Source organism: Trichechus manatus, unplaced genomic scaffold (assembly GCF_000243295.1).
Source record: "Trichechus manatus latirostris isolate Lorelei unplaced genomic scaffold, TriManLat1.0 scaffold00182, whole genome shotgun sequence".
NCBI classification, from domain to species: domain Eukaryota; kingdom Metazoa; phylum Chordata; class Mammalia; order Sirenia; family Trichechidae; genus Trichechus; species Trichechus manatus.
In genome coordinates, this window is record NW_004444118.1 from 1421884 (window position 1) to 1446592 (window position 24709).

The 24709-nt window shown below is 47.5% G+C and overlaps 1 protein-coding gene across 1 annotated transcript in view; it reads left to right on the forward strand.

Moving 5' to 3' along the window:
* Nucleotides 1-656: 656 nt before the first annotated feature.
* The window catches only part of CD9 (CD9 molecule), a 39335-nt gene continuing 15282 nt past the window's right edge, over nt 657-24709 (forward strand). Inside the window, exon 1 of the mRNA XM_004387201.2 lies at nt 657-851. Coding sequence (XP_004387258.1) covers nt 786-851 — 66 coding nt within the window. The 5' untranslated portion in view covers nt 657-785. The remainder of the gene's footprint in view (nt 852-24709) is intronic.

The window sequence follows — 24709 nt, forward strand, 5'->3', positions numbered from 1 at the left end:
TACTATTCGGTGATTGCTATTTGATAATTGCTTCCATACGCCCCTGATCTGTCTTCTCACCTGGACTGCAAGCTTATAATTCCTCCTACTCCGCAAGATGTGCCAAAAAAAAAAAAGAAAGAAAACCCAGCGTGCTCAATGAGTGAAGGGTTGCAAGGAGCCGCCCAGGGGAGAAAAAAAGCCAGGGAGCTGCCCTACGAAAGCAAAAAGAGCCCTCGTTCACCTGGCAGATGGCCTTGGCTAAGGGGCCTTTAGCCCAGACGAGCTGGGGAGGATCTTCCAAAGTAGAGGGTTCGGCGGTAAGCCCAGAATCAACCAGGGGAGAACCGGAAGCGAGAGGCCTCCTGGAAGCTCCTTGGTAAAAGTGGCAGGGGATGGCGGACTGGAAAATCCCCAGGGTAGTCGGGAGGAAAGAGGAGAAAGCAGGGCTTGGCCAAGTCGGTGTGGAGAGGGCTGGGCGGGAGGAAGGAGGAAAGAGTTCAAGGCGGGTTCGGAGCAGCGGCTAGGTCCAGAGTCTGTCCGATTCTGGGTGGGGCTGACCGCACGGCGTGGGCGGGGCAGGTGGGTGGGCGGGGCAGGTGGGGTCTGTAGGCGGGGTCGACGGGGGCGGCACCATTGCACATGCGCACCTCACCGGCCGCGCTCCGTAAGGAGTGGCACTTTTTAAAAGTGCAGCCCGGAGTAGGACTCGCAGCCTACGGCATCTCTGTCCGACGCCTGGTCCTGCCTGTCCCAGTCCAGTCTAGTCCCTCAGCCGTCCGGCCCAGTCCAGTCTAGTTGGCACCATGCCGGTCAAAGGAGGCACCAAGTGCATCAAATACCTGCTCTTCGGATTTAACTTCATCTTCTGGGTGAGTGAGCGCGACTGCCGCGCGCTCCTCCCCGGGGCCACCTGTTCCCGGGCCGGAGGCCGCGCACGTGGGGACACTGTCCGCGTCCGGGGGTGCCAGGCGGCTGGGGGCGCCGACGGCTGGCACTGCCGGCGCTGGGCAGACACTGAGCGGGAAGAGAAATGGCACTGCGGCCGCCAGCTGGCTTTCGTCCGGGTCTGGAGACGGGCGGGGCGGGCACTTTGGTGGGGGGCTCATGCGAAGCGAGCAGCCTGGGAGAAGGTGGGGGTCTCTAGTGGGCTGGGACTCTGGAGACTGTCCTGGCCTTCTCCTTTGCCGAGGGATTTGGACTGGAGTTTGTCTGCGCCCACCCAAGACCCTCCGAGTGCAGGAAGGGAAGACGACAGGGACAAACGGAGCACCCCTCTTCCGGGAGCTCAAGGCCCCAGCCAAGGAGGACTGGAGGGGTGCAGTTCGTGACCGGGATGGGGTTTCACAAGTGGTCTGGGCTCCCGGAGAGGACAGTCTGGGCGCTCTGCGGGACTTGGTGGCGCCGCGAGGGCTCAGCGAAGACCTGTTGGCACTTTTACACTGGAGGGGAAGGGGCGGCCGGCCGGCCGCGGGTGTCTGCCCTCCAAGGCTCACTCGCGGAGTGAAAGTAGGGCACAAGGTATTTTTCCGACTACTCCTAGGTGGGCAACAAAGTGGAGACCCAGCCCTTCCACTCCCGAGGAGGAACCTGGCAGGCCTATTCTCTCAGACTTTGATTCTGAGTCGCTGTGACAAAGTCTGAGCTCCCTCGAAGCTACCTGAAAGACTAGTTTGTCTTGATTTTCTTTCTCAAGGGCGATAAGTATGTTAACTGGAGAGAACTCTGGGAAAGTTGGGCAGAGGAGAGGCCTGTCAGCACATCCAGTGGGATGAGTCCTGTGTTTCTCCATTTCCGGGAGGGATCAGGTGGGAGCCTCCCGCTGCCCACCCAGGAGGGCCTCTGGCCTCGCCCCCTCCCCTCTAGCCCACCCAGCAGCAAGGTGGGGCCACAGAGAGGAGCATACCTGGGCAGCCACAGGGACACCTACAACCGGCCACAGACAGCATTTCTGCAAATGAGAAGGCCACAGAAAAGGAGAGTGTCCACTCCATGCCTTCCCTTGGGGGATTAAGGGACTACCCAAGGACAGAAGCGAGGAATAGGTCTCCTTTGTGTCCTGGTTCTGAGGCCAATTCCTCTGCACACAGGTGGAAACATTTGACCCTCTGGAGCAGGAATGGCTTTGGAAAGGCAGCCCTGGTGCCACTCTCAAGGGAGATGGCCAAAGAAACTAGTGCGTGGATGCAGACCTTGCCACCAAAGGCTTGTCACAAAAAATGTGCTTGTTCTTCTAGTGCTGGTCACTGGGGTCTCCAGGAACCTTGGGATGAATCTAAGATTTAATCCTCTCCCCGGAGCTGACGGAGTGGTAGGAGAGCAATTCTCCAGCCTGCAGAAACTGGCTTGCGCCTGCAAGTCTTCACACCCAACACACATCCTAGTGAGAATGGCACATAGGTGTAGCCCTACCTAGCCCTTGATTCGCTTTAGGGAGACCCTGACTGCAGTGGGCACCCCCACTTCCTGGTGTTCCCACCAGGACCCAGCCAGCTGCCAGGCTGGGCAGCCTTTTCTCACCAAACCCCTGGCAGCAGAAAACAATGTTGGAAGACTGGCTGGCCCTACGCCATCCCACCCCACCCTTGTCGTTTGGGGAGTTTTCTTCTCGCCTCCCTAGCACAGTCTGTCCCCAGCTAGGCTAGTCTGTTACATGTTAGTCAGTCCTCAGCTATCAGCCTATGTTGCATCAGGGTTTGAGGGTACGGGGATACCGTTATGTGTGCTACAATGTGCCTCCACGTCTGCCCCATGACATAGGCAGGAGCCTGATGGAAGCCTTCCAGGGCCACTCCTATATCTGCTAAGTTTTTTGCTTAAAACCAGTCGCCGTCAAGTCAACTCTGACTCGTGGTGACCCTATGTGTGTCGGAGTAGAACTGTACTCCATAGGGTTTTGAATGGCTTATTTTTCAGAAGTAGATCCCCAGGCCTTTCTTCTGCTCTGGGTGGACTGAACCTCCAACCTTTCGGTTAGCAACCAATCATGTTAACTATTTGTACCACTCAGAGACTCTTAGTCTTTTGTCTACTGGCTTGCAGTCTGTCAGTACTATCCCCAACCTGCCCCTCCACTCGTGTTCAGAGCTGCCTTGCCTGGGCTAGGTGCTGCTGGTCAGCTATGTAGTCTGAAACAGAATGATCCAGTCTTCGATCGTTCGGGTTTAGAGTTGGGGAGGACATTAGAGATCATCCACTCCTGCCCACTTATTCACAGTAAGGACGCTGAGAGCGGAGAGGAGGGTGATTTGCCCAGGATCACACAGCTAGTCAGAGACCAAGCCAAGACTATGACTCCTCGGTCCCTTACTTCAGTTCTGTCTTCTTGATCTCCATCACAAAATCATTAAGGGATCTGGTAATGGATTGGTATAGGCAGGTGAGCAGTTGCTATGATTTCTGAATTAATTATTGTTCTGCCACTACATAGTAGAGCCTGTAGACATGAAGCCCCGTCTCCCAGGAGATAATGGGATAAAGGAATATTGTGATCCATTGTATACAGAGTTTTACAATTTGCAAAGTCCTTTCTTGTCCAAGACCTTGCATATGACCCATGATATAGCCAGAGCTGGAAGCATTATCCCCATTTTACTGATAATCAAGAAATTAGTCCCCAGAGAGGTTAAGTGACTTATCCAGGGTCACACACGTAGCAGGATGGTCTCAGAAGTCTGCTTGAATGCAGGTCAGGCTGGTTTCAAGTCCAGCATACTTTCCATTGAGCATGCTGCCTGACCTAGTTGGGTTTGGATGCTGGGTGGAAATGGAAAAAGGATGGGAACAAGCTCTCAAAAAAATATCTATTAAGGGAAACTATGGTCTAAGGCAACTACTTGCACAATTATAAAGTCACCACTACCCTTTCTCTCTTGAGACCAGGAAGTTATAAACTTGGCATTTAGGACTAGATATGGGCCTTAAAAAGTAGCTGTGGGGTCAGGGGCCAGCGGTGCCCTGTGAGCAGAGGACCCCAGTCTGGCAGAGAAGGAGCCAGCCTTGGCAGAGGTGGAAGCATCGAGTGGGTACCGCTTTCCTGGCCCTTTTCCCTGCGGGACACTCGGTGACAGCCGAGCCTGGGCCACCTGCCTTCCCCTAGTAGGGCTTCTGATGCCCACAACCAAACTAGCGGTCTCTTCCTCCAACGCCCCCATAACCAAACCTCCCAGCTCTATTTCAGTTGTTTCTGCATTTCCTTCAGACCTCCCTACCCACCCCTCACCCCCCCCCCAAAAAAAAAGGTTCAGAGGAAAAACATCCTACTGATGTCAGAGTGACAAACAACACAACTATTTCAAGGACACCTGGGCTAAGAGGGCCAGGAATGTGTCTTTCCTGTCTACCCCTGCCTACCACCTCAAATCCTAGGCCTGCACCTAGAGGGCTTCCTTGACATGGTCAGGCAGGGAGATGAGCTCCAGGCAGAGGAGGGACAGGGTTGGCTGTATAGAAAGAGCCCAGTCCCTACCCCACTTCCCTCTGCCCCTTTGCTCACTGACTTTCATCCCATACCCTCCCTCACTGATGGAAATAGCAGGTGGTGCCTCTTTCCCCAAAAATGGTGTCTCCTGGCCCCAACAGAGGCTGCTTGGAAACACGAACAGAGCCCTGGACTGGGAATTCAGAGACCTGGGTGTTGGTCCAATTCTGCCCCCAACTCACTTTGAAACCTTGGGCAGGTCATGTTTGTGCTGCAGACCTCAGTTTCCTCATCTGTAAAACCATTGAGTTGGAGCAAATGGTCTCAAAAGGTCCCTTCAAGCTTAGCCTATGAAGACAGCCATCATCGCCCCCACCCCCACTGCCTACAGCAATAGGACTTTCCCACACCATCCAGAATAGGAGTCAGGAGATGGAAGTGTGCGGTGGACACCAAGGTTGTCCTCTGAACTTGGCTTCATTTCATAAGCCTCTTGACCTTTACTTCTGGAGTCTAATTCTTGCCCCTCTTAACCTCACAGTTCCCTCTACCAACCCTGTGTCCTAGTCATCTAGTGCTGCTTTAACAGAAATACCACAAGTGGGTGGCTTTAAAAAAGAGAAGTTGATTTCCTCACAGTAAAGGAGGCTAAAAGTCCTAATTCAGGGCATCAGCTCCAGGGAAAGGCTTTTTCTTTCTGTCGGCCTTCTCATCAATCTTACCCCGGACTAGGAGTTTCTCTGCGTGGGAACCTCGGGTCCAAAGGACGCACTCTGCTCCTGGCACTGCTTTCTTGGTGGTATGAGGTCCCCCTGTCTCTCTGCTCACTTCTCTCTTTTATATCTCAAGACATAGCCTCAGGACACAATCCAATCTTGTAGATTAAGTCCTGCCTTACTGCCGCCCATCCTCCCTCATTAACATCATAGAGGCAGGATTTACAGCATATAGGAAAATCACACAATACCAGGAATCATGGGCCAGCCAAATTGATACACACATTTTTGGGGGGACATAATTCAATCCATGGCACCCTGTGGAAGGGTGGTCTCTCTGCTTGGGGGTTCTCTGCTGAGAGACACTTTTTCATTGCCCATGAACCTTAGCTGTTTGTGGTTGTGCAGTCTAGTGGTTAAAGCCTCAGCTCTGGAATTGATTTCCCCATCACCAGGTGGGGCTAATGTCTACCCAACAGGGTTGCTGAGAGAGTTAAATGAAAAAATGTATATACAATAATGCAATGAGCAGAGTAGCACAGTACTAGATGCATAGTAAATTTCCAGCTGACAGTACTTATTGTTATTTATTAGTAGAAAATAGATTGTGGCAGTTAGGGAGGGTGGGAGCAATTCCCTAAGAGGAGTGGAAGTTTAAACCACAGACGTACCAGGAGCAAACTCCGAATCCGCACACATTCCTCTCTTTTTTTTCCTTCTTTTCCTGCACCCATGCCAACCTCATTTATGCCACCCCCGTCTCTGCAAGTCCTGCATCAAAACACTGACTCCATTTTATATGTTGCTATTCATTTGACTTTGAGGCGGCCCAGCTTCTAAAAAAACTACATGGCAGAGAAACCCTAAGACATCAGGTTTCTGGGTCTGGGCAGAGAATGGACCAGGTGGGGTGGTGGTGGCAAAAGCCCATGCCACACAACTTGCTGCTTCACCGAAAAGCTGTTTGACTTCAATGTTGGGGCTGAGCGAGGAGTTGTGAGACTGTGGCATAAAATGGCTTCCCACCTCCAGCATCCCGACATCCTGAGCGGGCAGTGAAGCTGGTTGTGTGTGTATTGAAGCTGGCAGGTCTGGGGAAAGGTGAGGCAAGGCCAGGTGTCTGTATCTGTTAAGGAAAATAGGACTTCTCCCCTGCTCAGAATCTTGATGGGTTTTTTCACACATACACACACACACACCACCCTTTTCTTTACAGAGTGGCCAACAACACCATTCTAGACCCTGTTCTTTTGTGCCTGTTTAAGAAGTGGCCACTGGTTAAGACCCAGATTTGGAACTGCTTTGATAAGCAGCCTAAAGGAGGGGTGTCCTCACCAGAGCACTTTCTGTTCTAAATGAGTTTTCCTGTGGTTTCAGACCTCACACTGCATGTCCTCACACCTTCCTTTTGAGAGGAGTGTTGGCTGTGGATCGTCCCTCTCACACACACACAGCCGATGCCCTGTGTTTGTCTCCTCTGTTTGTTTTCCTGTTCAGTTCAATTTTATAAGGAGGTGTGACTTCTGGAATTGGTCACACGGTTTGGAACTTAATAATACCTTGTATTTATGAAAGCACCTTTTCTTCTAAAGAACACCAACCTTGACAGTTCTTCCCCGGGTGCATCTACCTGTAAGGGTAAAACAGCCCAAAGTCACCAGGTTACCTTGGATTCCATGATCCCACTGCTGCCTTGTTGGCAGTGGGTTCTAGATGACCTGTGTCGAGTTGGGGAAAAGAGGGTGGAGAATAAATATGTTTGGTGTTCCTCCCTCCTCCCAGGATGAAGTCAATGGGACTTTATTTGGACATGCCACAGGTCTTTTCTGCCAAAACTTGCAGAAACACTTACTGAGGTACCTCTTACACACAGAAGAGCAATGACTTCATAGTTTCAGGGTTTGAAAGTCTGGGTAAGAGCCTATCAGACCCATGCCCTCAATTGTTGTTGTTGTTAGTTGCCATGGAGTCAATTCTGACTCATGGAGACACCATGTGTGCAGAATAGAACTGCCCCATAGGGTTTTCAAGGCTGTGACTTTTCAGAAGCAGATTGCCAGGCTTGTCTTCCAAGGCTCCTCTGGTTAGGGTTCAAACTACTAACCTTTTGGCTAGTAGTCGAGCACTTAACTGTTTGTGCCATCCGGGGACAACTACGCGGAGAAATCCTCTTACAACTGAAGGAATTCAGAAGACAAAATAGCTAATCTTAATACTTTTTTTTTTTTTTTCTTAACTTTTGTTTTGGAGGTCTGACTGCAGATCACTTGCCTGTTTTCATTCGTGGAAAAAGTAATGCTGGTCCAGGGACATTTTCATTTTCCATCAAGTGATGGCATGCAGCTGTGGAGAGCAGCATCCTGCCCCTAGATGAGATAATGTTATAATAATTACATCCATCCAGTAGTTTCCTCCCTGCTCCAAAAAAGAAAAAAAATAGTTGGGGTTAGTTTTAAAGTACTGTATGCTATCATCCAGGACGAGTGAATCATAACCTTTTGGGGGAAATTCCATAAAATCAGTGGGACCTACCTCCAGAAGAATGTTATGTCCACTTATTTGCCCTTTTTCTGGAGGTCTGTGGACCTCAGTTTATGAACCCCCCACCAGTGTTGTTTTTTCTCCCTCAGTTTCCAGGCAGCACCTGCTCTGTCCTAAATCCCATGTTTCTGCCATGAGAGAAGCAGGCTGCCTCACCACTCCCTGAGGATGGAATGGGGAAATAATAGGGGAACTTTGAGAAAAGCATTAGAGAACTCTACGCTTCTGTGATGATTGAGAGCAGCCCAGACTGGAGAGCTACCTCCCCACCCAGCCTCGCTCTGATGCTCAGCTTAATCATTGCCCAAAGAGTGGCTTTGAACTCTCGATTAATTTAATGAGTGTTGTTCAGTATTTCTAGTCTACGTGAAGAATCCAACTTTATGAGCTTCCAGCCAAGTTTTGCCTCTTGAGTTAGATTTACCCATAGCTTGGGTGATTTGTCTTTGTTCACGAACAGCAGAGTTCTGTTTCTCTCTTCTGCTTCCCACCAAATTGAGACTAGAAGGCTTGGCCCAACCTTCTATGGTCTTGTCCCTGAGGGCGATGAGAAGGGAGAAATGTCTCATGGGAGATCACTTGAAGCTTTGGACTCTTGAGGAGATGATAAGCAGCTTGGTTGAGTAACAGGGAAAAATGAAGCAGTCTAACTTGGAGAGGGGCCCGGATTAATTTGAGTCCGGAGAAGATCCCTTGGTGGAGAGGTTTGGGGACTGTTGACTTGGAGGATAATCAGAAATCTGAGTTTTAGGAGCCTTCTTGTTGAATCCTCTTGCCAAGTATTGTGTAAAAACCAAAACCAAACCAGTTGCCGTCAAGTCAGTTCCAACTCATAGTGACCCTATAGGACAGAGTAGAACTGCGCCATAGGGTTTCCAAGGAGCAGCTGATAGATTAAACTGCCAACCTTTTAGTTAGCAGCCGAGCTCTTAGTCACTGTGCCACCAGGGCTCCAGCATTGTGCAGGGAAGCTGAAACGGCAGCTCTTGCTGGCTCCATTAGGAAAGTGACCCTTCAGAGCTTACCCAGTGCACATTCAGAGTTCCACCTCTCAGACCTAGGCAGGCCACTGGCCCACAACTTCTCTGAAGCCCCCACCTCCACACTGAAGTTCTCAGCTTCTAGAGAGGGAGGGAGGCCTTGCTTACACCCCTAATCTGAACTATGTTAATGCCCAGCTGCAGAAATAACACAACACACGGGTCATAGGAGAAAATCCTTGACTTGGGGTTAAAAGTAAATTGAATAGTTACATTGAATTCAAAACATTTGATGCCCTGTAGCATTTTAGTTTTAATTTATTTTTAAATCTACATTGATTTGAGTCAATGATAAAATTGATTTATTAAAACCTTAATTGAAGATAACAAAACTGTTTTTATACCTATGTGTGTACTCATACCTATGTGTGAACTTGTTGATTTTTATTCAAATCAATAGAAGTTTGGCGTTTCTAAACGAAAATTATTTACAGATTTAAATGAAATCGCCTTTAACCTCCATGTGAGTAATTCCAGTGTGCCTCAGATCAATGCCCTGCCTCTGAGGGGTGTCTTAGGAGTAGGAAGCCACCCAAATCCCCTCACCCACCCCCACTCCTCAAGAGGAATGTGCACTCCAGAGACAAGAGATCTCACTAAAATGTCTCCTTCCTGCTCCCCCAACACAATGTGAACATCTTTCTTGTGATGTGGGGCTGTGGGTTAAAAGCTTCCTTCCACAAGCCTGGCAAATCGTTCTATATTCAACTTTCTCCCACTCTACTCAAATCACAGCCCTTATTCCCTACAACAAATAACCCTTTAGGAACCCAGAAGACTCATTTCAAATAGAAATTGGATTCTCTTCCAGTTCTGGGGAGGGGCATTTAGTCTTTCTTTGTAATGAGAAGCTGGCATTCTCATGTCCCAGGACCCCGTGGTGGATCTTGAGAGCCTTGCACAGGGCTATCACACAGAAGCCTGTGGTGATGTCATCATCTTTGCCATTTGCTGACAGGATGGTGCTTTGGGCAAAGGGGAGAGGCTCTGGCCTGCACTTTGGGGCCATAGCTGTAGGAGATGCAAGAACAAGGGCCACTTGATGGACCATGGCCCCATCTGTGGACACTTAGCCAATGGTAGCCACAGCAGCATCTGCACTGGCCAAACTTGCAGCGTAGCAAAGCTAGGATGGGAAGAAAACATGCAAAGTGACTCTGGGGAACCTGTTTCCCGGAGCAGTGCTTATGTCCACACTGACTTTCTGGCCAGCAGAGCAAGGGCATGGATGAAGCTCTCGGGCCAGTGGCCAGTGAGAGGAGTGCAGACTCTTTCTCTAGACCCTGTGTATCAGCAGCTGCCTCAAAGAGAGGCCAGGTTCAGGTGGCACCTCCAGCCCAAGTGGTCATTGCAGGTGCCTTCCTATTAGGGAGGAGGTAGAGACCTTTCTCCTTGCACATGGGCTCTCTGGGGCCTAAAAGGATAGAAGATGCCACTTGAAATAGGATCAGGTATTGCTGTTGCAGGGGGAGGTAGGTGGGTGCAGGTAGTGGCAGTTTATTGGTAGAATTCTTTCCTTGTATATGAGAGACCCAGGTTTAATTTCCAGCCAGAGCACCTCAGGCACAGCCACCTGTCAGTGGAGGCTTGGGGTTGCTATGATGCTGAACAGGTTTCAGCAGAGCTTCCAGACTAAGATGGATGAGGAAGAAAGGCCTGGTGATCTACTTCCAAAAATCAACCAATGGAAACCCTGTGGATCCACAACCAATCATGGAGATGGCGCAGGACCAGGCAGCATTTCACTCTGTTATGCATGGAGTCGCCACGATTAAGATCCACTCGAAAGTAGCTAACAACAACAACATTCTTGTAAGAGAGAAATGACAAAAGGGAAAAACTCTGGCTCTGGGATCCAAGAAACAGATCAAAAGATAGTTTAGCAGAATGACTGAGAATGTGGGCTTTGTAGTCAGGTGGCTCTGGGTTCAAGTTCCAACTCTGCACTTAATTTGCTGTGTGATCAGAGACAAGCTCCTTCTGTGCCCAAGTTTTCTGACTAAAAAAATGCAAGATAGGCACTTCACCAAAGAAGACATTCAGGTGGCTAACAGATACTTGAGGAAATGCTCACGATCATTAGCCATTAGAGCAATGCAAATCAAAAGTATAATGAGATACCATCTCACCCCAACAAGGCTAGCATTAATCCAAAAAACACAAAATAATAAATGTTGGAGAGGTGGTGGAGAGACTGGAACACTTATACATTGTGCTGGTGGGGATGTAAAATGGTACAACCACTTTGGAAATTGATTTGGCAGTTCGTTGAAAAGCTAGAAATAGAAGTACCATACAATCCAGCAATCCCACTCCTTGGAATATATCTGAGAGATATATTCCACACGAGTAGATATATGCACACCCAGATTCACTGCAGCACTGCTCACATAGCAAAAAGATGGAAACAACCTAGGTGCCCATCAACAGATGAATGGATAAACAAATTATGGTATATTCACACAGTGGAATATTACACAATGATGAATCCATGAAACATAATGTGGAGGAATCTGGAGGGCATTGTGCTGAGTGAATTTAGTCAGTCACAGAAGGACAAATATTGTATGAGACCACTATTATTATAAGAACTCAAGAAAAGGTTTAAACACAGAAGAAAACATTCTTTGATGATTACGAGGGTGGAGAGGGAGGGGAGAGTGTTATTCACTAACTAGCTAGTAGACAAGATTTATCTTAGGTGAAGGGAAGGACAATATACAATACAGGGGAAGTCAGCACAACTGGATTAAACCAAAAGCTAAGAAGTTTCCTGAACACAACCAAATACTTCAAGGGACAGTGTAGCAGGTGCAGGGGCCTGGGGACCATGGTTTCATGGTCCATCTAGCTCAATTGGCATAACAAAGTTTATTAAGAAAATATTCTGTATCCCGCTTTGGTGAGTGGTGTCTGGGGTCTTAAAAGCTAGCGAGCGGCCATCTAAGATGCATCAACTGGTCCCAACCCACCTGGAGTAAAGGAGAATGAAGAATACCAAAGACACAAAGAAAATATTAGCCCGAGAGACAAAAGGGGCCACATAAACCAGAGACTCCATCAGCCTGAGACCAGAAGAACTAGGTGGTGCCAGCTACTACCAATGACAGCCTTGACTGGGTACACAACAGACAGTCCCTGATGGCACAGGATAAAAGTGTGGTGCAGAACTCAAATTCTAGTAAAAAGACCGGACTTAATGGTCTGACTGAGACTGGAAGAACCACAGAAGACATGGCCCCCAGACTCTCTGTTAACCCAGAACTAAAACCATTCCCGAAGCCAACTCTTCAGACAAAGAATAGACTGGACTATAAGACATAAAATGACACTCGTGAAGAGTGTGCTTCTTAGTTCAAGTAGATACACGGAGACTAACGGGCAGCTCCTGTCCAGAGGTAAGATCAGAATAGAAGGCAGAAAGGGTCAGGAGCTCGTTGAATGGACATGGGAAATCTGGGGTGGAAAGGAGGAAGGTGCAGTTACATTATAGGGATAGCCGCTAAGGTCACATAACAATGTGTGTATAAATTTTTGTATGAGAAACTAACTTGAACTATAAACTTTCACCTAAAGCACAATTTAAAACAAAGCAAGATAATATTACCTACCTCATGGGCCAATTGTGAAAATTAAATAATTCAAATGAAGTGCTTAGGGCAGAGCACGGGACAGATAGTAAATATTTGAGTGCTTAAACCAGTAAACCAATTGCCACCCAGTCAACTCCAACTCATGGCAACCCCATGTGTGTCATAGTAGAACTGTGCTCCACAGGGTTTTCGGTGACTGATTTTCAGAAGTAGGCGCCTAGTAGCACCTAGTAGATTTTTCTTCTGAGGCACCTCTGGATGGACGCAAACTTTCAGCCTTTTGGTTTTAACCATTTTTACCACCCAAAGACTCCTTTGAGTGCTTGCTATCTAATAATTAAGGGACCAGAAATGAAGGTGGGGATCACAGCAGAGGGATATAGGCAGGCGATGGATTAGACACAGCAGTTTGGGAACCTTGACTCTTACCCCCCTTGCTGGCTTGATGCTCTGAATGTCCTATGATGGGGAGAAGGGCCATTCAGCTGAACAGTGCCAGGTAGCCTTTTGCTTACACTGCCAGTCCGCACACCACATGGCATTGTTTGAAAGCTCTGTGAAAGAAGGGTTCTCCCACCACTCGGGGCATGCAGGCAAGTGGTAACTAGCTCCCCAGATGGAACAAGCACTAACTGATCTACACAGCTAAAGTGTATGTGTTTGAGAGAGAGAGTGATGGCCAGACATCTTAGTTAGACATACACAATGGAAAACTAATGTGTGGTGTTTTGAAATTTAAAGCAAAACAACTCCCAAAACAATCTCCCACATCAGATGATTTTGGTTAAGATCAGAACGCCTGCTTTCAGCAGAAAAGGGATTTGTGGGTTGGCCAGTGTGTGCTACATGTCTGGCAAGCAGGCAGAGGAAACTTGAAATGAGATTTCTTGTTTAGAAAGAGGTTACCTTGGTAGGGGTTGAGGGGGGGCCCTACCTCCCACCCCCTCAGCCTCAAATGACTTATACCAGCAAACCATGTTAGCTGAACCTTTGCTCCTAAAGCAGAATAAGGGCTGTGGTTTTTAAATGATGCTGACTTTGTCATTGGGAGGAAGGTTTTCTCAACTCTTGAACTTGTTCATACCGGATGTCCACCCAATTTCCATAAAAGAGTGCTGAGAAAAAAGCTTACGGGGCCCTTCATCCTGTGCCACACCCCAGAGAGGGGACAGAGCCACCTCCCTTCCACCAGGGTGAGACAGGCAGGGGAGAAGCTGGGTCTTTGTGTGGTATAGGTTGTACATGTGACAGAGGTGAGGGGCCCATAGCCCTCGGTTTGAATTGTGGTGTCACTCCATACCTGCTCTGTGACCGTGGGCAAGTTACTTTACCTTTCTGAACCTGTTATCTAAACTGGGATGATAATTACTACCTCACAAAGTGTAAGGCAGCCCCAACACCATTAGAATCAAATCCAGTTCCCTAAGGAAGGCAGCGAGGGAGGCTGTCCCCGTGAGGAGGGGTTGCGGGGCCTTACGTTATAACCCTAGCCTCCCAATATTCAGCACTGTTATCCCTACAAAGCATCATCCCCTGTTAATGTAACACCTTGTACCAGCCTGAAGTCAGGCTTGAAATACAGTTGCCAAAAAAAGCGGGGCATAGCTAGATAATGGCACCCCCACACTATAGCTGCCTTGGGCCACCTTCGTCCCTCCATCCTGGGTGCCCCTAGGTTTACTAGAATCCCCAGAAAGGGAGGCCACAAGGTCATACCCTCCTTAGGGCACCAGCAGTGCAATTAAGTCCAAGTAATCATGGGCAAATAAGCACTTTCTTGAACTTCTTTTTACTTATTTCACAATTTTTTTTATGTTGAATTATATGAGTGGTTGAGTGGGTACCATAATCTCAGTGTTTAGGGCATTAAATGGCCACAAGAGGCAGAAGGCTCCTCCCCCAGCCCAAGGCTACCCACAACATTCAGGTTTCCCCCGAGGACCTGGCTTCTTATGGATGGTTGTGATTTTTTGTTTGTTTGATTTTAATATCCATGCCGAAGCCTTCCCCTGATGCTGTAAGAGAGCAGTAGATAATAGCAGGGGCTCATTTATGACACTTTAAATAATTGTAGGGATTAAGTGCCTACACTGTGTTCCCCTCCATGTGGTCTTGATCCGCCATTGGCATCAGAATCATGGAGGGGAAGGGGATTGCTGGTTAGAAGTGCAGCTTCCTGTGCAGAGGCAACAAATGAGTCACTCTCCTTAAGCCTCACTTTCCTTATCCGCATAATAAAGGTAATCATACAACATTTTAGGGTTGTTATAAGGAATAATGAGATAGTTGAGCTATTATCACTCTTAAATTTTTTCATGGGTTGAGGTTGTCCTCAACTTTCACATTCATTGATATCTTACTGCTTCCGTCTGTAAAGCCACATCACACAGGATTGCTCAAAGGTGAAATTTTACCTCTTGTCTTCTAGTTTCATTCCTTCCAGAACATGAATTGGGAGGCCTTCTCTATCGATCTACAAAACACTCCTCTTAGAGATACCCCTTTGGGGAAGGTTGGTGGAGAGACGGCCAGTTTTGTTCTTTGCTAGAAATGGTCCTGTAATGATGCCCAGTTGGTAGGGGCTTGCCTGTGGAGCCCAACTTGGAGTTTAGTTTACCAAAAGGAATCGAAAGAAAAACACCCACTTTACTCCAGACCAGAAAGGGTGGCCTCAGCACCTCTCCTTCCATTCACTCCCTGTGCCTCCCAAAAGAGCATTTATTCCTTTTACCTTGAGCTTTCTAGACAACTGGAACCTCCAAGACCAGGTCCCAGAGAGGGGCAGAGCCAGAGTCTCCATTGCTTCTGTACCAGCAGGACACTGCAGAGAAAAAAGGAGAGAAAGGTAGCGATAGCCCTGAAGGGTACATCCCCCTGGGATCCGATCACTGGAGGGGCTTGAGACCACCACCTTTCTCTGGTCTCTCCCAGCAGTATCTACCCTCCCTTGGCCTCAACAGAGAAGGGAGGGAGGGAAGGAAGGAGAGAACAAAGCCAAGAGATACATGGTCAGGTGCCCTCACCCAGGTTAAGGTTCCGGTCAAGGCATTTTGCCAAATCCACCATGCCCAGACCACTCTTCTGCCCCGCAAGAGAAGTTATTGGAGGCCCTCATTCTTCCGACACACACCTTGGGCAGTAAGAGAGTGCAATGCATTGGGGACAGTAGCTTTGAGTTGTCTTCAAGGATCTTTGAGTTGTCAGTTTAAACTCTGCCTCTTACTAGCGGTGTCTTTTTGGGTACGTTGCTTAACATCTCTGAGCCTGTTTCATCTAAAAAATAAGGGTGACCAGAAGATTAAATGAGATGATGTTTGTAAACCACTTCCTATGTTTAACCCCTAGTGGGTACTCAGGAAATAATATCTGCTTTGATTATCATACTGTTGTTTCTGTTATTATTTTATTTTCCCTTCCCCAGTCTCTAGAGGAGATGCTAATGAACAGAAAAGCCTGCAAGAAGTCAAGTTAACCCTAAGGCTAGATAACTACAACTTGACCATCAGCCTCTGCATGTATTCTTAAAAAAAAAATTTTTTTTTCCTAGAGTATGGATTGGTTTGGGAAGAGTCCACTCTCTCATACGTAATAAATAGCAGCCTGGACTAGGGAGAAAGGCAGGCTGCAGAAACCAGATGGGAAGTTTTTACCAAGTGGGCCCTGCTCTGGAGGTCGGATGAGGTATGCCCACTGAGTCATTATGGCTCCTTGTGGAAGGAGAGGTCGCCTGGGCTGAAGCCTGCGTGATGTATGCACATTTGGGAGTCAAATGCAGGTTCCAACTTGAACCATTTCCTATGACTTCCTGGGCTGAGTGGGTTCAATATGGAGTGGTCCAGCGAGTTATCTGTTCTTACCTCCTGCTTCCTTCCACTTACCTCTCTCTATATCCTTACCCTTAACTGTCACCAGGCAGCAGGCCCAAATTGGTCCCGGGCCTGCTCCCGATGGCTTCATTTACAGTAGCATTTAGGGCATTTGGCCCCACCCTCTACAGATCTTACTGTGGAGTGACAGGGTAAGATGCTGCTCCCGTTGTGGGCTCTCTGAGAGGCTGTGAGCTCCACCTTGCATGAACACGAAACTTGAACTCAGAGAAAGCTCACGCCTCCAATCCGTGGCTTCACGCTTTTCAGCACTGGCATTTTAGAAAGCTATTCTCTATTCTCTGGGGTCAGAACCCCAAGAGAGAACTTTTTCATATCTTTTCTAATGGGTTCATTTTTAAATGAAGCCCAGAGCAGTGGTTCTCAAGCTTGAGCAGGCATCAGAATCACCTGATTGCTGGGCCCCACCCCAACCCCACCCAGAGTTTCTAATTTAGTAAATTTAGGATGGAATCACCTTGAGTCTGAACAACAGCAACAGGATCAGGTCTGCAGATTCGCATGTCTAACAAATTCCCAGATGCTGCTGCTGCTGCTGCTGCTGGTCTGGGGACCATGCTTTGAGCACCACTGGCCTAGAGAGAAGTTTCCCAGGTTGTCTTTGAGGATATAGACTTCTGAAGATTTGAGAACTGCGCTAAGGTGGTAGCTCGTTAGAAGCCCCAAGAGCAGAATGTATCTAGAGATAAGAGCTGGCTCCCTAGGCTGTGTCTGCCCAACCAGTCCCCAGGACAATCACACTTACTAGGGGTGCCTTTTGTTCTCTAGGCACAGGTGGATTATCCAATAGGCAAGGTAAGCATGGTGCTTACCTTGCTTGCCAGATCATCTGCAGTGAACAATTTCACCTTTTTTCACCACTTCAAAGATTCTGCTTCTGGGTATGACTGGCATTTGTCGCTCTCCCAACCCCACAGCACCTTTCTACAGAATCAAAGCTTCTTTGCAAATTTACAATCCCTAACAGGCGTAGATGACCCAATAAGCAAGGTAAGCACGGACTTACTTGTGCTTACTTACTAATCTGTAGTGAACAGTTTCACTATAGATGATCTGGTAAGCAAGGTAAGCATCATGCTTACCTTGCCTACTGGATAATCCGCCCGTATCTCTAGGGCTGTGGCCTCTGGGGCTTTCTAACTCATCTCTAATAAAACTAAGGTTAGTGCTATGCTCTTGTTGGTAGCTTTAAATTCTGCCGTGAAATAATAGCTTATTTGTGATCCTTAATGAAGGCAAGTCATGGCAATTTTTTCTGCTGATTAGAGTGGAGATTGTTGGTTTTTTTACTGTTGGTTTACTGTGTGAAGGGATTGGATAAGGGAGGGACTCCATAAGACCGCTAGTCCTGCCCAAGTGGGTTTATACTTCCAAACAAAACAGCTCCAGCCTTAATTTGGAACTGGGGGAGGAGGATGCAGGGAGAGGATTAGAAGAAGAGGCTGTGGGGACTGGGATCCTGTTTGTTCTTGCTGCTGGGTCCAGCCCAGCCTCCTGACTAGTGTGAATCATCCCATCGCTGGCTTGGCATTCACTGGCAGCAGAGGTTGCCATGGAGATGGGTAAGGCCCAGAGCCCACAGGTCTGGGTAGCCTGACTTGTTTTTAAATGTTGAAGCCTGTATGAACATTGTAGTTGTTAGATGCCGTCGAGTCAGTTCCAACTCACAGCGACCCTGTGTACAACAGAACGAAACACTGGCCGATCCTGTTCCATCCTCACAATCATTGCTGTGTTTGAGCCCATTGTCGCAGCCACTGTGTCAATCCATTTTGTTGAGGGGCTTCCTCTTTTTCGCTAACCCTCTACTTTACCAAGCATGATGTCCTTCTCTAGGAACTGGTCCCTCCTGGTAACATGTCCCTTATCTCCATCTCTGAGGCTTTTTGCATGACTGATGCTTTGGGGCCTGGAAAAGGCTGGCAGGGGAAATTCAGTCTGTTACTGACTTCCTGGGTGTTGGGGGCAACCACGCCTATGGGCATACTACTATTACTACACCTACTTCAGGCATCCCTGAGTGACGCAAGCATTTAAGCACTTTACTACTAGCCTAGCCTAAGGGTTGATGATTCAGATTCACCAAGAGGCACCTTGGAAGACAAGCCAGGTGATCTGCTTCTGAAAGGTCACAGCCAAGAAAACCCTATGGAGCACAGTTCTACTCTGCACACACAGGGTCACCATAAGTCAGAATTGAGTCCTTGGTAACTAACAACAACAACACACCTAGTCCAGTACATAAAAAAAAAAAAAAAAATGGGCTGATGTGACACATCTGACTGAAGGAGGAAAGAGGTCAAGGTTTCCTTTCCTGCCCAACCCAGGAAAATCTCTCCCTCTGTTATCTGCTGTTTTTATAACTCCTTTCAGCATAGTTAATTCACCCACAGAAGCCATCTGTGATCCAAGGAAGGACAGAGACCTAAAGTCTGAACAGTCTTCCTTTACCCTTCCTTCTCCACTTTGCTTTTGCCATTCCCATCTGATCTTGATGGAGCTCTGGGAGGCAGTGTATGGGTATGAAGAGGGTAAATTTATCCATCTTCCTCCATCACACAACCCTCACACTCTCACAGAAACAGACAGCAGAGCCTCAGTGTCTGAAATTACCTGCTTCCATCCAGCCAAGGCCTGCTCAGATGATAGCAAGACATACACGGGCATCCGCAGAATGCCCGTGAATCGCCCCACTGTCGTCTTGTGTCTTTCTCAGAGTATATTAATTATGGTTGTGACTATCGTTTTTTTCCCCTACAGAATCTGGCCTGAGCATAGCACTTCACAGTTTTCAGAGTGTTTTCCATGCATCACTTCATTTAATCCTCATCTTTGACTTAGGTCAAAGGCAGGGTGGGTATCATAATTTTTTTTTTTTACACATGAGAACTCTGAGGTTCAGAGAAGCAAAATAAATTGCTTACACAGCTCAGAAGTGGCAGCACCAGAATTAGAGCCCACAGTACACGCCCTCCATTCTAGACCAGTCATTTTCAAAGAGAGATAGGCAGGAAAATCACCTGGGAGCTCTCGATTCCCCTGGGATGGAGCTGAGGCAGGCAATGTGTAGAAGCCCCCAGGTGATTCCAACATCCCCCATGTGTAGAATCAGGCCCTGGACCGTGTGGCCGTGCGATTGACCAAAGACAGAGCCAGGGCTTCAACTCCTGGTGCATGTTCTTTCTCTGATGCCACCTGGCCCCTCCTGAAAAGTTTGCCACATCTTTCTGATCATGGGCTGAGCAGAGTAAGCAAATAGTCCTTGCTCTTCCAGAAGGACAATGGGAAGTAAGAAAGAAAGCACCCACTTCTTCCCGGCCCCACCCACTCACCACTTCCCACCTCAACCCCTCCCAAAATGGTAGATGTAACTACTTCAAGTCTAAGGCCGGCCTCAAAGACAAACCACTCCTGGATAATGACCTGCTCTCTACCTTTCTAGACATTCTAAGATAAAGAAAGGATAAGGAGTATTTTGTCCTTTTAAAACGTAAGTGTTTCTGTCAGTGGGGCCACCAGTGCATAAATACTTCCTCATGTTCTAACTGAAACGGGTTTTGCAAACTTGGCATAGGGGCCAGAAAGCAGCCAGAGGCCCTAAGCTCCATTACATGTTGGTTTTTGGTTTTTGTTTTTAATACTCCTTTAGAATTGGAAACATTTCTTTTCACTCTACGTGTGTATTTCAGTGTAAGATTTCTAGACCAGTCCCTGTAGCAAGGTTTGTGGTGCAACTCAACAGAAATCCTGAGCTTTTTTTGAGTGTCTGTCGAGGCTGAGCTTTCAGTGGTAGGTGAATGTGGTAAGAGAGGAGATGAGCCGGAAACCATGTTCCTTGTGGGCCTGAGTTTGGGGCAATGCTGGGTTTTCATTCTCCTGAAGCTCTGGCATCAGCCCCAAGGGACTAGGTTACCAGTGTGTTCATCAAAATATAGAGGGTTTAGGTGGAGTTTTTGGGGGGAAGGGGGAGGTGCTGATAGAATTGCCACTAAAGAATGGGGAGAGCAATGCACAGGATTTTCATAAACTTTCGTTTCCAAAAGACTTAAAATGGATTTGCCCCTAAATCTCATGGTGACTTTCATCAAATACTGAAAGAGAAATCTTTGCATACACTAAATATTCCCCAACCAGGCCTCATGGATCTTGTCAGTATTTTCTCTGGGCAAGTAATTATACATTGTAGTTTGTGACTTTTGGTATGAGGTATTAGAATGAGGACCGGGGTGGAAAGCTGGGTGGGAAAGGAGTCTTGTCCAGAAGGAGATGAAATTTGAGCGGATTCCAGAAGTTCTCTTCCGCTGAAGTACTCATTCATTTAGTGGAGAATTATTTACTGATGACTGTTCTGTTAAAAGTCTGGGTGGGGCAGGGGAAATATACAGATTACTGAGAGGTAGCTCCGACCTCAAAGAGTTTATGCCCACAGATCAGAGGAAGGGCAGAATGGGAGAATGTTGGAGAGAAGAGCAAAGGCAGAGCCTGGGAGTCTGGGAAAGGGAGATTGCATTCCCTTGGGAAGAGACTGGGGAAATCTTGGGAAGGAAGCAGACAGAGGTCTAGGTGTTGGGGGCGGCATTCCAGGAAGGACTTGACATGAACAGAGGCAGGAATGTACATAGCTTTTAGGGGACACTTTGGGGAGGAGACGAGGGAGAGGCAGCGTACAATGGTGTTGTGCTGCTGAGAGAGCAAAGAATGTGAGGGTTGAAAAAAAGCTGTAGAACTTGGCCACTGACCAAGGCTGTCTGCCACCTTTCAGAGAGGAGCTGCTGCCCTAGATCGGGGAGAGTTGAGCAGTCCTGGTTAGTGAGGACGTAGAGGTGGTGAGTGACAAGCTCCGGGAGCAAGGGAAAATGCAGAGCAACCAGAAGGTTGAAGAGAGAGATGGTTTTGTTTCTATGTTTGTTCTGTTTGGTTTTTTAGGATAGGGAGAGCTGCCCAGCCAGGTTTGGTGGCAAAAGTAAAAACGTGGCAGAGAACAGATGCAGAGGCAGGAAAGAGCTTAATTAATAGAGCAAGTTCTTGAAGGAGACAGGAAGCTTTGGAAGAGAGAGAAGCCCATCTTCTTTATATATATATGTACACTTTTTATTTTAGAATAGTTTTAGATTTACAGAAAAGTTGCAAAGATAGGATACTTTCCATATACCCCTCACCCAGTTTGACCTGTTGTTAACATCTTGTCATGTTACATTTTTCACAACTAAGAAATTTACACTGGTACATCACTGTTAACTAAACTCCGGGCTTTATTTGGATTTCACCAGTTTTTCCACTAATGTTCTCTTTCTGTTCCAGGATCCCGTCCAGGACACCACATGACAGCTAGTTGTCGTGTCTTCTTAGTCTCCTCTGGGCAGTGACACTTTCTGTCTTTCCTTGTTTTTCATGACCTTGACAGTTTTGAGAAGTAGAATGTCCTCAGTCTGGTTTGTCTGATGGTTTTCTCATGGCCCATCTTCTAAGAAGAAAATGGACGTGAGTGAAGAGGTGGAAAAATTTCCAACAAAATAATAGGGGGGTAGGGGGGATCCTTTTTCTTCCTGCACTATCAAGTGGATAGAACCATTTTTGGCCTGGTCACAAAGAAGCTTTTCCCAGCAAAGCCAGAATGTTTCCAATTAACATTAGTTAGAAACAAAAAAGGAACTGGGCCAACTGGTGGCAGGACCTCAGGCTGGGAGTAGAGGTTCTGGCCTTTCTACCAGGACAGTTGGTGATCTTGGGCAGGTTGCTGTCTTCTTTCTAGGGCCCTGTGAGCAAGGTTGAATCCCTGGGTGGTGCAAACAGTTAAGCACTCAACTACTAACCAAAAGACTGGCAGTTCCAACCCAGCCACAGGCACCCCGGAAGAAAATCCTGACAATTTGCTTCCAAAAAGTCACAGCCTGGAAAACCCTATGGAGCACAGGTCTACTCTGCACACATGGGGTCGCCATGAATCGGAATCAACTCTACAGCAACAGGTTGAGTGTAGTTTGGTGAGCGAGGTGTCATCTAACTAAGCACCCAACTGCATCCATCAAATCTGCTCAGATCTTGAGGACAGGAGTGAAGCAGCTGTGGAGCACTTGTATGGCCAACATTATTGCCAATATGTCAGTTAATTAACCTGGGAGCAAATCATCAACTTCTTGGCCTCTGTCATGAATTGAATTGTGTCCCTCAAAAATACATGTCAGTTTGGCTAGGCCATGATTCCCAGTATTGTATGATTGTCCACTATTTTGTCATCTGATGTGATTTTCCTATGTGTTGTAAATCCTATCTCTATGATGTTAATGGGGCAGAACTCAATCTACAATATTGTTGCTTCTTTAGCCAATCTCTTTTGAGATATAAAAGAAATGAGGAGAGAAACATGGGGACCTCATACCACCAAGAAAGCAGCACCGGGATCAGAGCACGTCCTTTGGACCCAGGGTTCCTGCGTAGATAAGCTCGTAGACAAGGGGAAGCTTGATGACATGGACCTTCCCCCAGAACCGACAGAGAAAGAGAAAGCCTTCACCTAGAGCTGGCACTTGAATTCAGACTTGTAGCCTCCTAGACTGTGAGAGAAAAATTTCTGTTTGCTAAAGCCATCCACCTGTGGTATTTCTGTTACAGCAGCACTAGGTAACTAAGACAGCCTCCCAGAGCCCTATTTTATTTTATGGAGTCCCTTTATAATTGACTTGGTGCCCTTTGTTAAAAGTTAAAGCTCTCTTTGGTGCTTGCTGCTGGTCCCTTCCCATTTCTGTAACCTGTTATAAAAAGCGGGGAGATGTTGGAGGGAGAGTCCCTGTATGCCTCACCAAACAGTGAGAAGTTGTCCTGCGAGGTACTTTCAGCTCCTTAGACAGTGCTGCCTTTACAGCCATTACTAGGTGGCACTGGTTTCATGGCCCCGTGACTCCAAGCCTTTGTGATTCAGCCATCTAAAGCAATCTCTCCAATAGTATTACAGAAAATGGGACAAATAATGGCTTACTTAGCACCCCCTCAGGCCAGTTAACTCTGTAATTCAGTCAGAAAAGGCAGGAGGGTTCATTTGTCTGTGATTTTGCAAACCAAATACTACCAGTCCTGCCCCTGGACTTTCCTTCCTTATGGGTTTCTTGAACTTCTCTCCTCTCTTATGGTGAATTTTGGGCATAAGAGACTGAAATCTATTGCAGCTTTTTTTTGTTTCTCCAGAACCAGCTGCTTTTCCTTCCTCGTTTTAGCAAAGTATCATGGCTTTGATGACCAAGCAACATGACATTAGATTTGGGGCTCCCGGCTGTGTCCTTGGCTAGAGTGAGACATGAAGTCCTTCCTTTCCCTTTCTGGCTCCAGTTTTCTAGCCCAATATCTTTCTTGCTACCTGTTCTTGTAGACCAGATAAATGACTGGACTTCTACAGATTGGCTCAGGATCCTTAAAAGTAAGGCTTTCTCTTAAATGGAAGGGGGCATTACCCTTAAAGAAGTCTTTTTTTTTTTTTTTTGATCACCAGGCTTTCTTCCAAGGCACCGCTGGGTGAACTCAAACTTCCAGCTTTTTGGTTAACAGCTGAGTGCATTAACCGTCGGCGTGAAATTATTTCCAAAGCGTCCCAACTCCTTCCCATGAGACGCTTCTGTGCAGAGGGAAGCTTTACATCATCATTTGTAGCATAGTTATTATGGATGGGATTGTTTTTATTCTTTTCAAGGTGACTTGTTTAGGAGTTTCCCTGGCAGAGTAAGGGGTGAGTGACTAACTTTACCCAACATGAGGGATAAAATGACTCAAGGATAATTCTAAGCACAAGCCTAGAAAACAGGAAAGAAAGCCGGCCTCTCTCAGGTCACAGGTACTTTTCAGCAACAGCATCACCAAGACTGGCAAGAGGGAGGACCAGACTGAGAGAAAAATTGTGGCTAATCATTAACCAAACTTAAAACTACCAGTCCACCTCCAGATGTGTTGGAAACACCATCCCTACAGGGTTTTCAGGTCAACTCTTCATGTCCAAAAGGCCAGGTAGCCTCAGTCTTCCAAATCCCAGGGGTCTGATTGGACCTCCGTGTGTTGCAGAGGGGGGAAAGCATCACCTCTTTTCTTTTAATTCTTTAGGACCCCAGGTGAGCTAGGCCCAGCCAGGGCCTGCCTACCAGTGGAGTCAAGACCCACTTAGTGGGTGCTTATTCAGTACCCAGTGTATGTGGGCCTAAGCCACACCTGTTTTCTAGCCTGAAATGTCCGCAGCTGGGCCCCACCATCCCCTGTAGGAGAGCAGGGGAACCTACAGTCTGAACGAGAAACAGATAAACCTGGCTGGGCACAGGGTGGGAGAGACTCATGCTTCTCCTCCATGAGGTTCTGCTATCCTATTTTTGGATTGGCCAGGGGACTCTTGCTCACCTGCATGCCTTTTAATTAATGAGAAGGAAAACCTGACCCAAGTGCCTGAACCCAAAGCTCTTACATTCATATTAACTCTCACATTCCTATGCCTTCAGGCCTGGAGTCCATGAGTTTTTCTTTTCTCAATTGTCCAGTCACGGGACACTTCACATTGTGT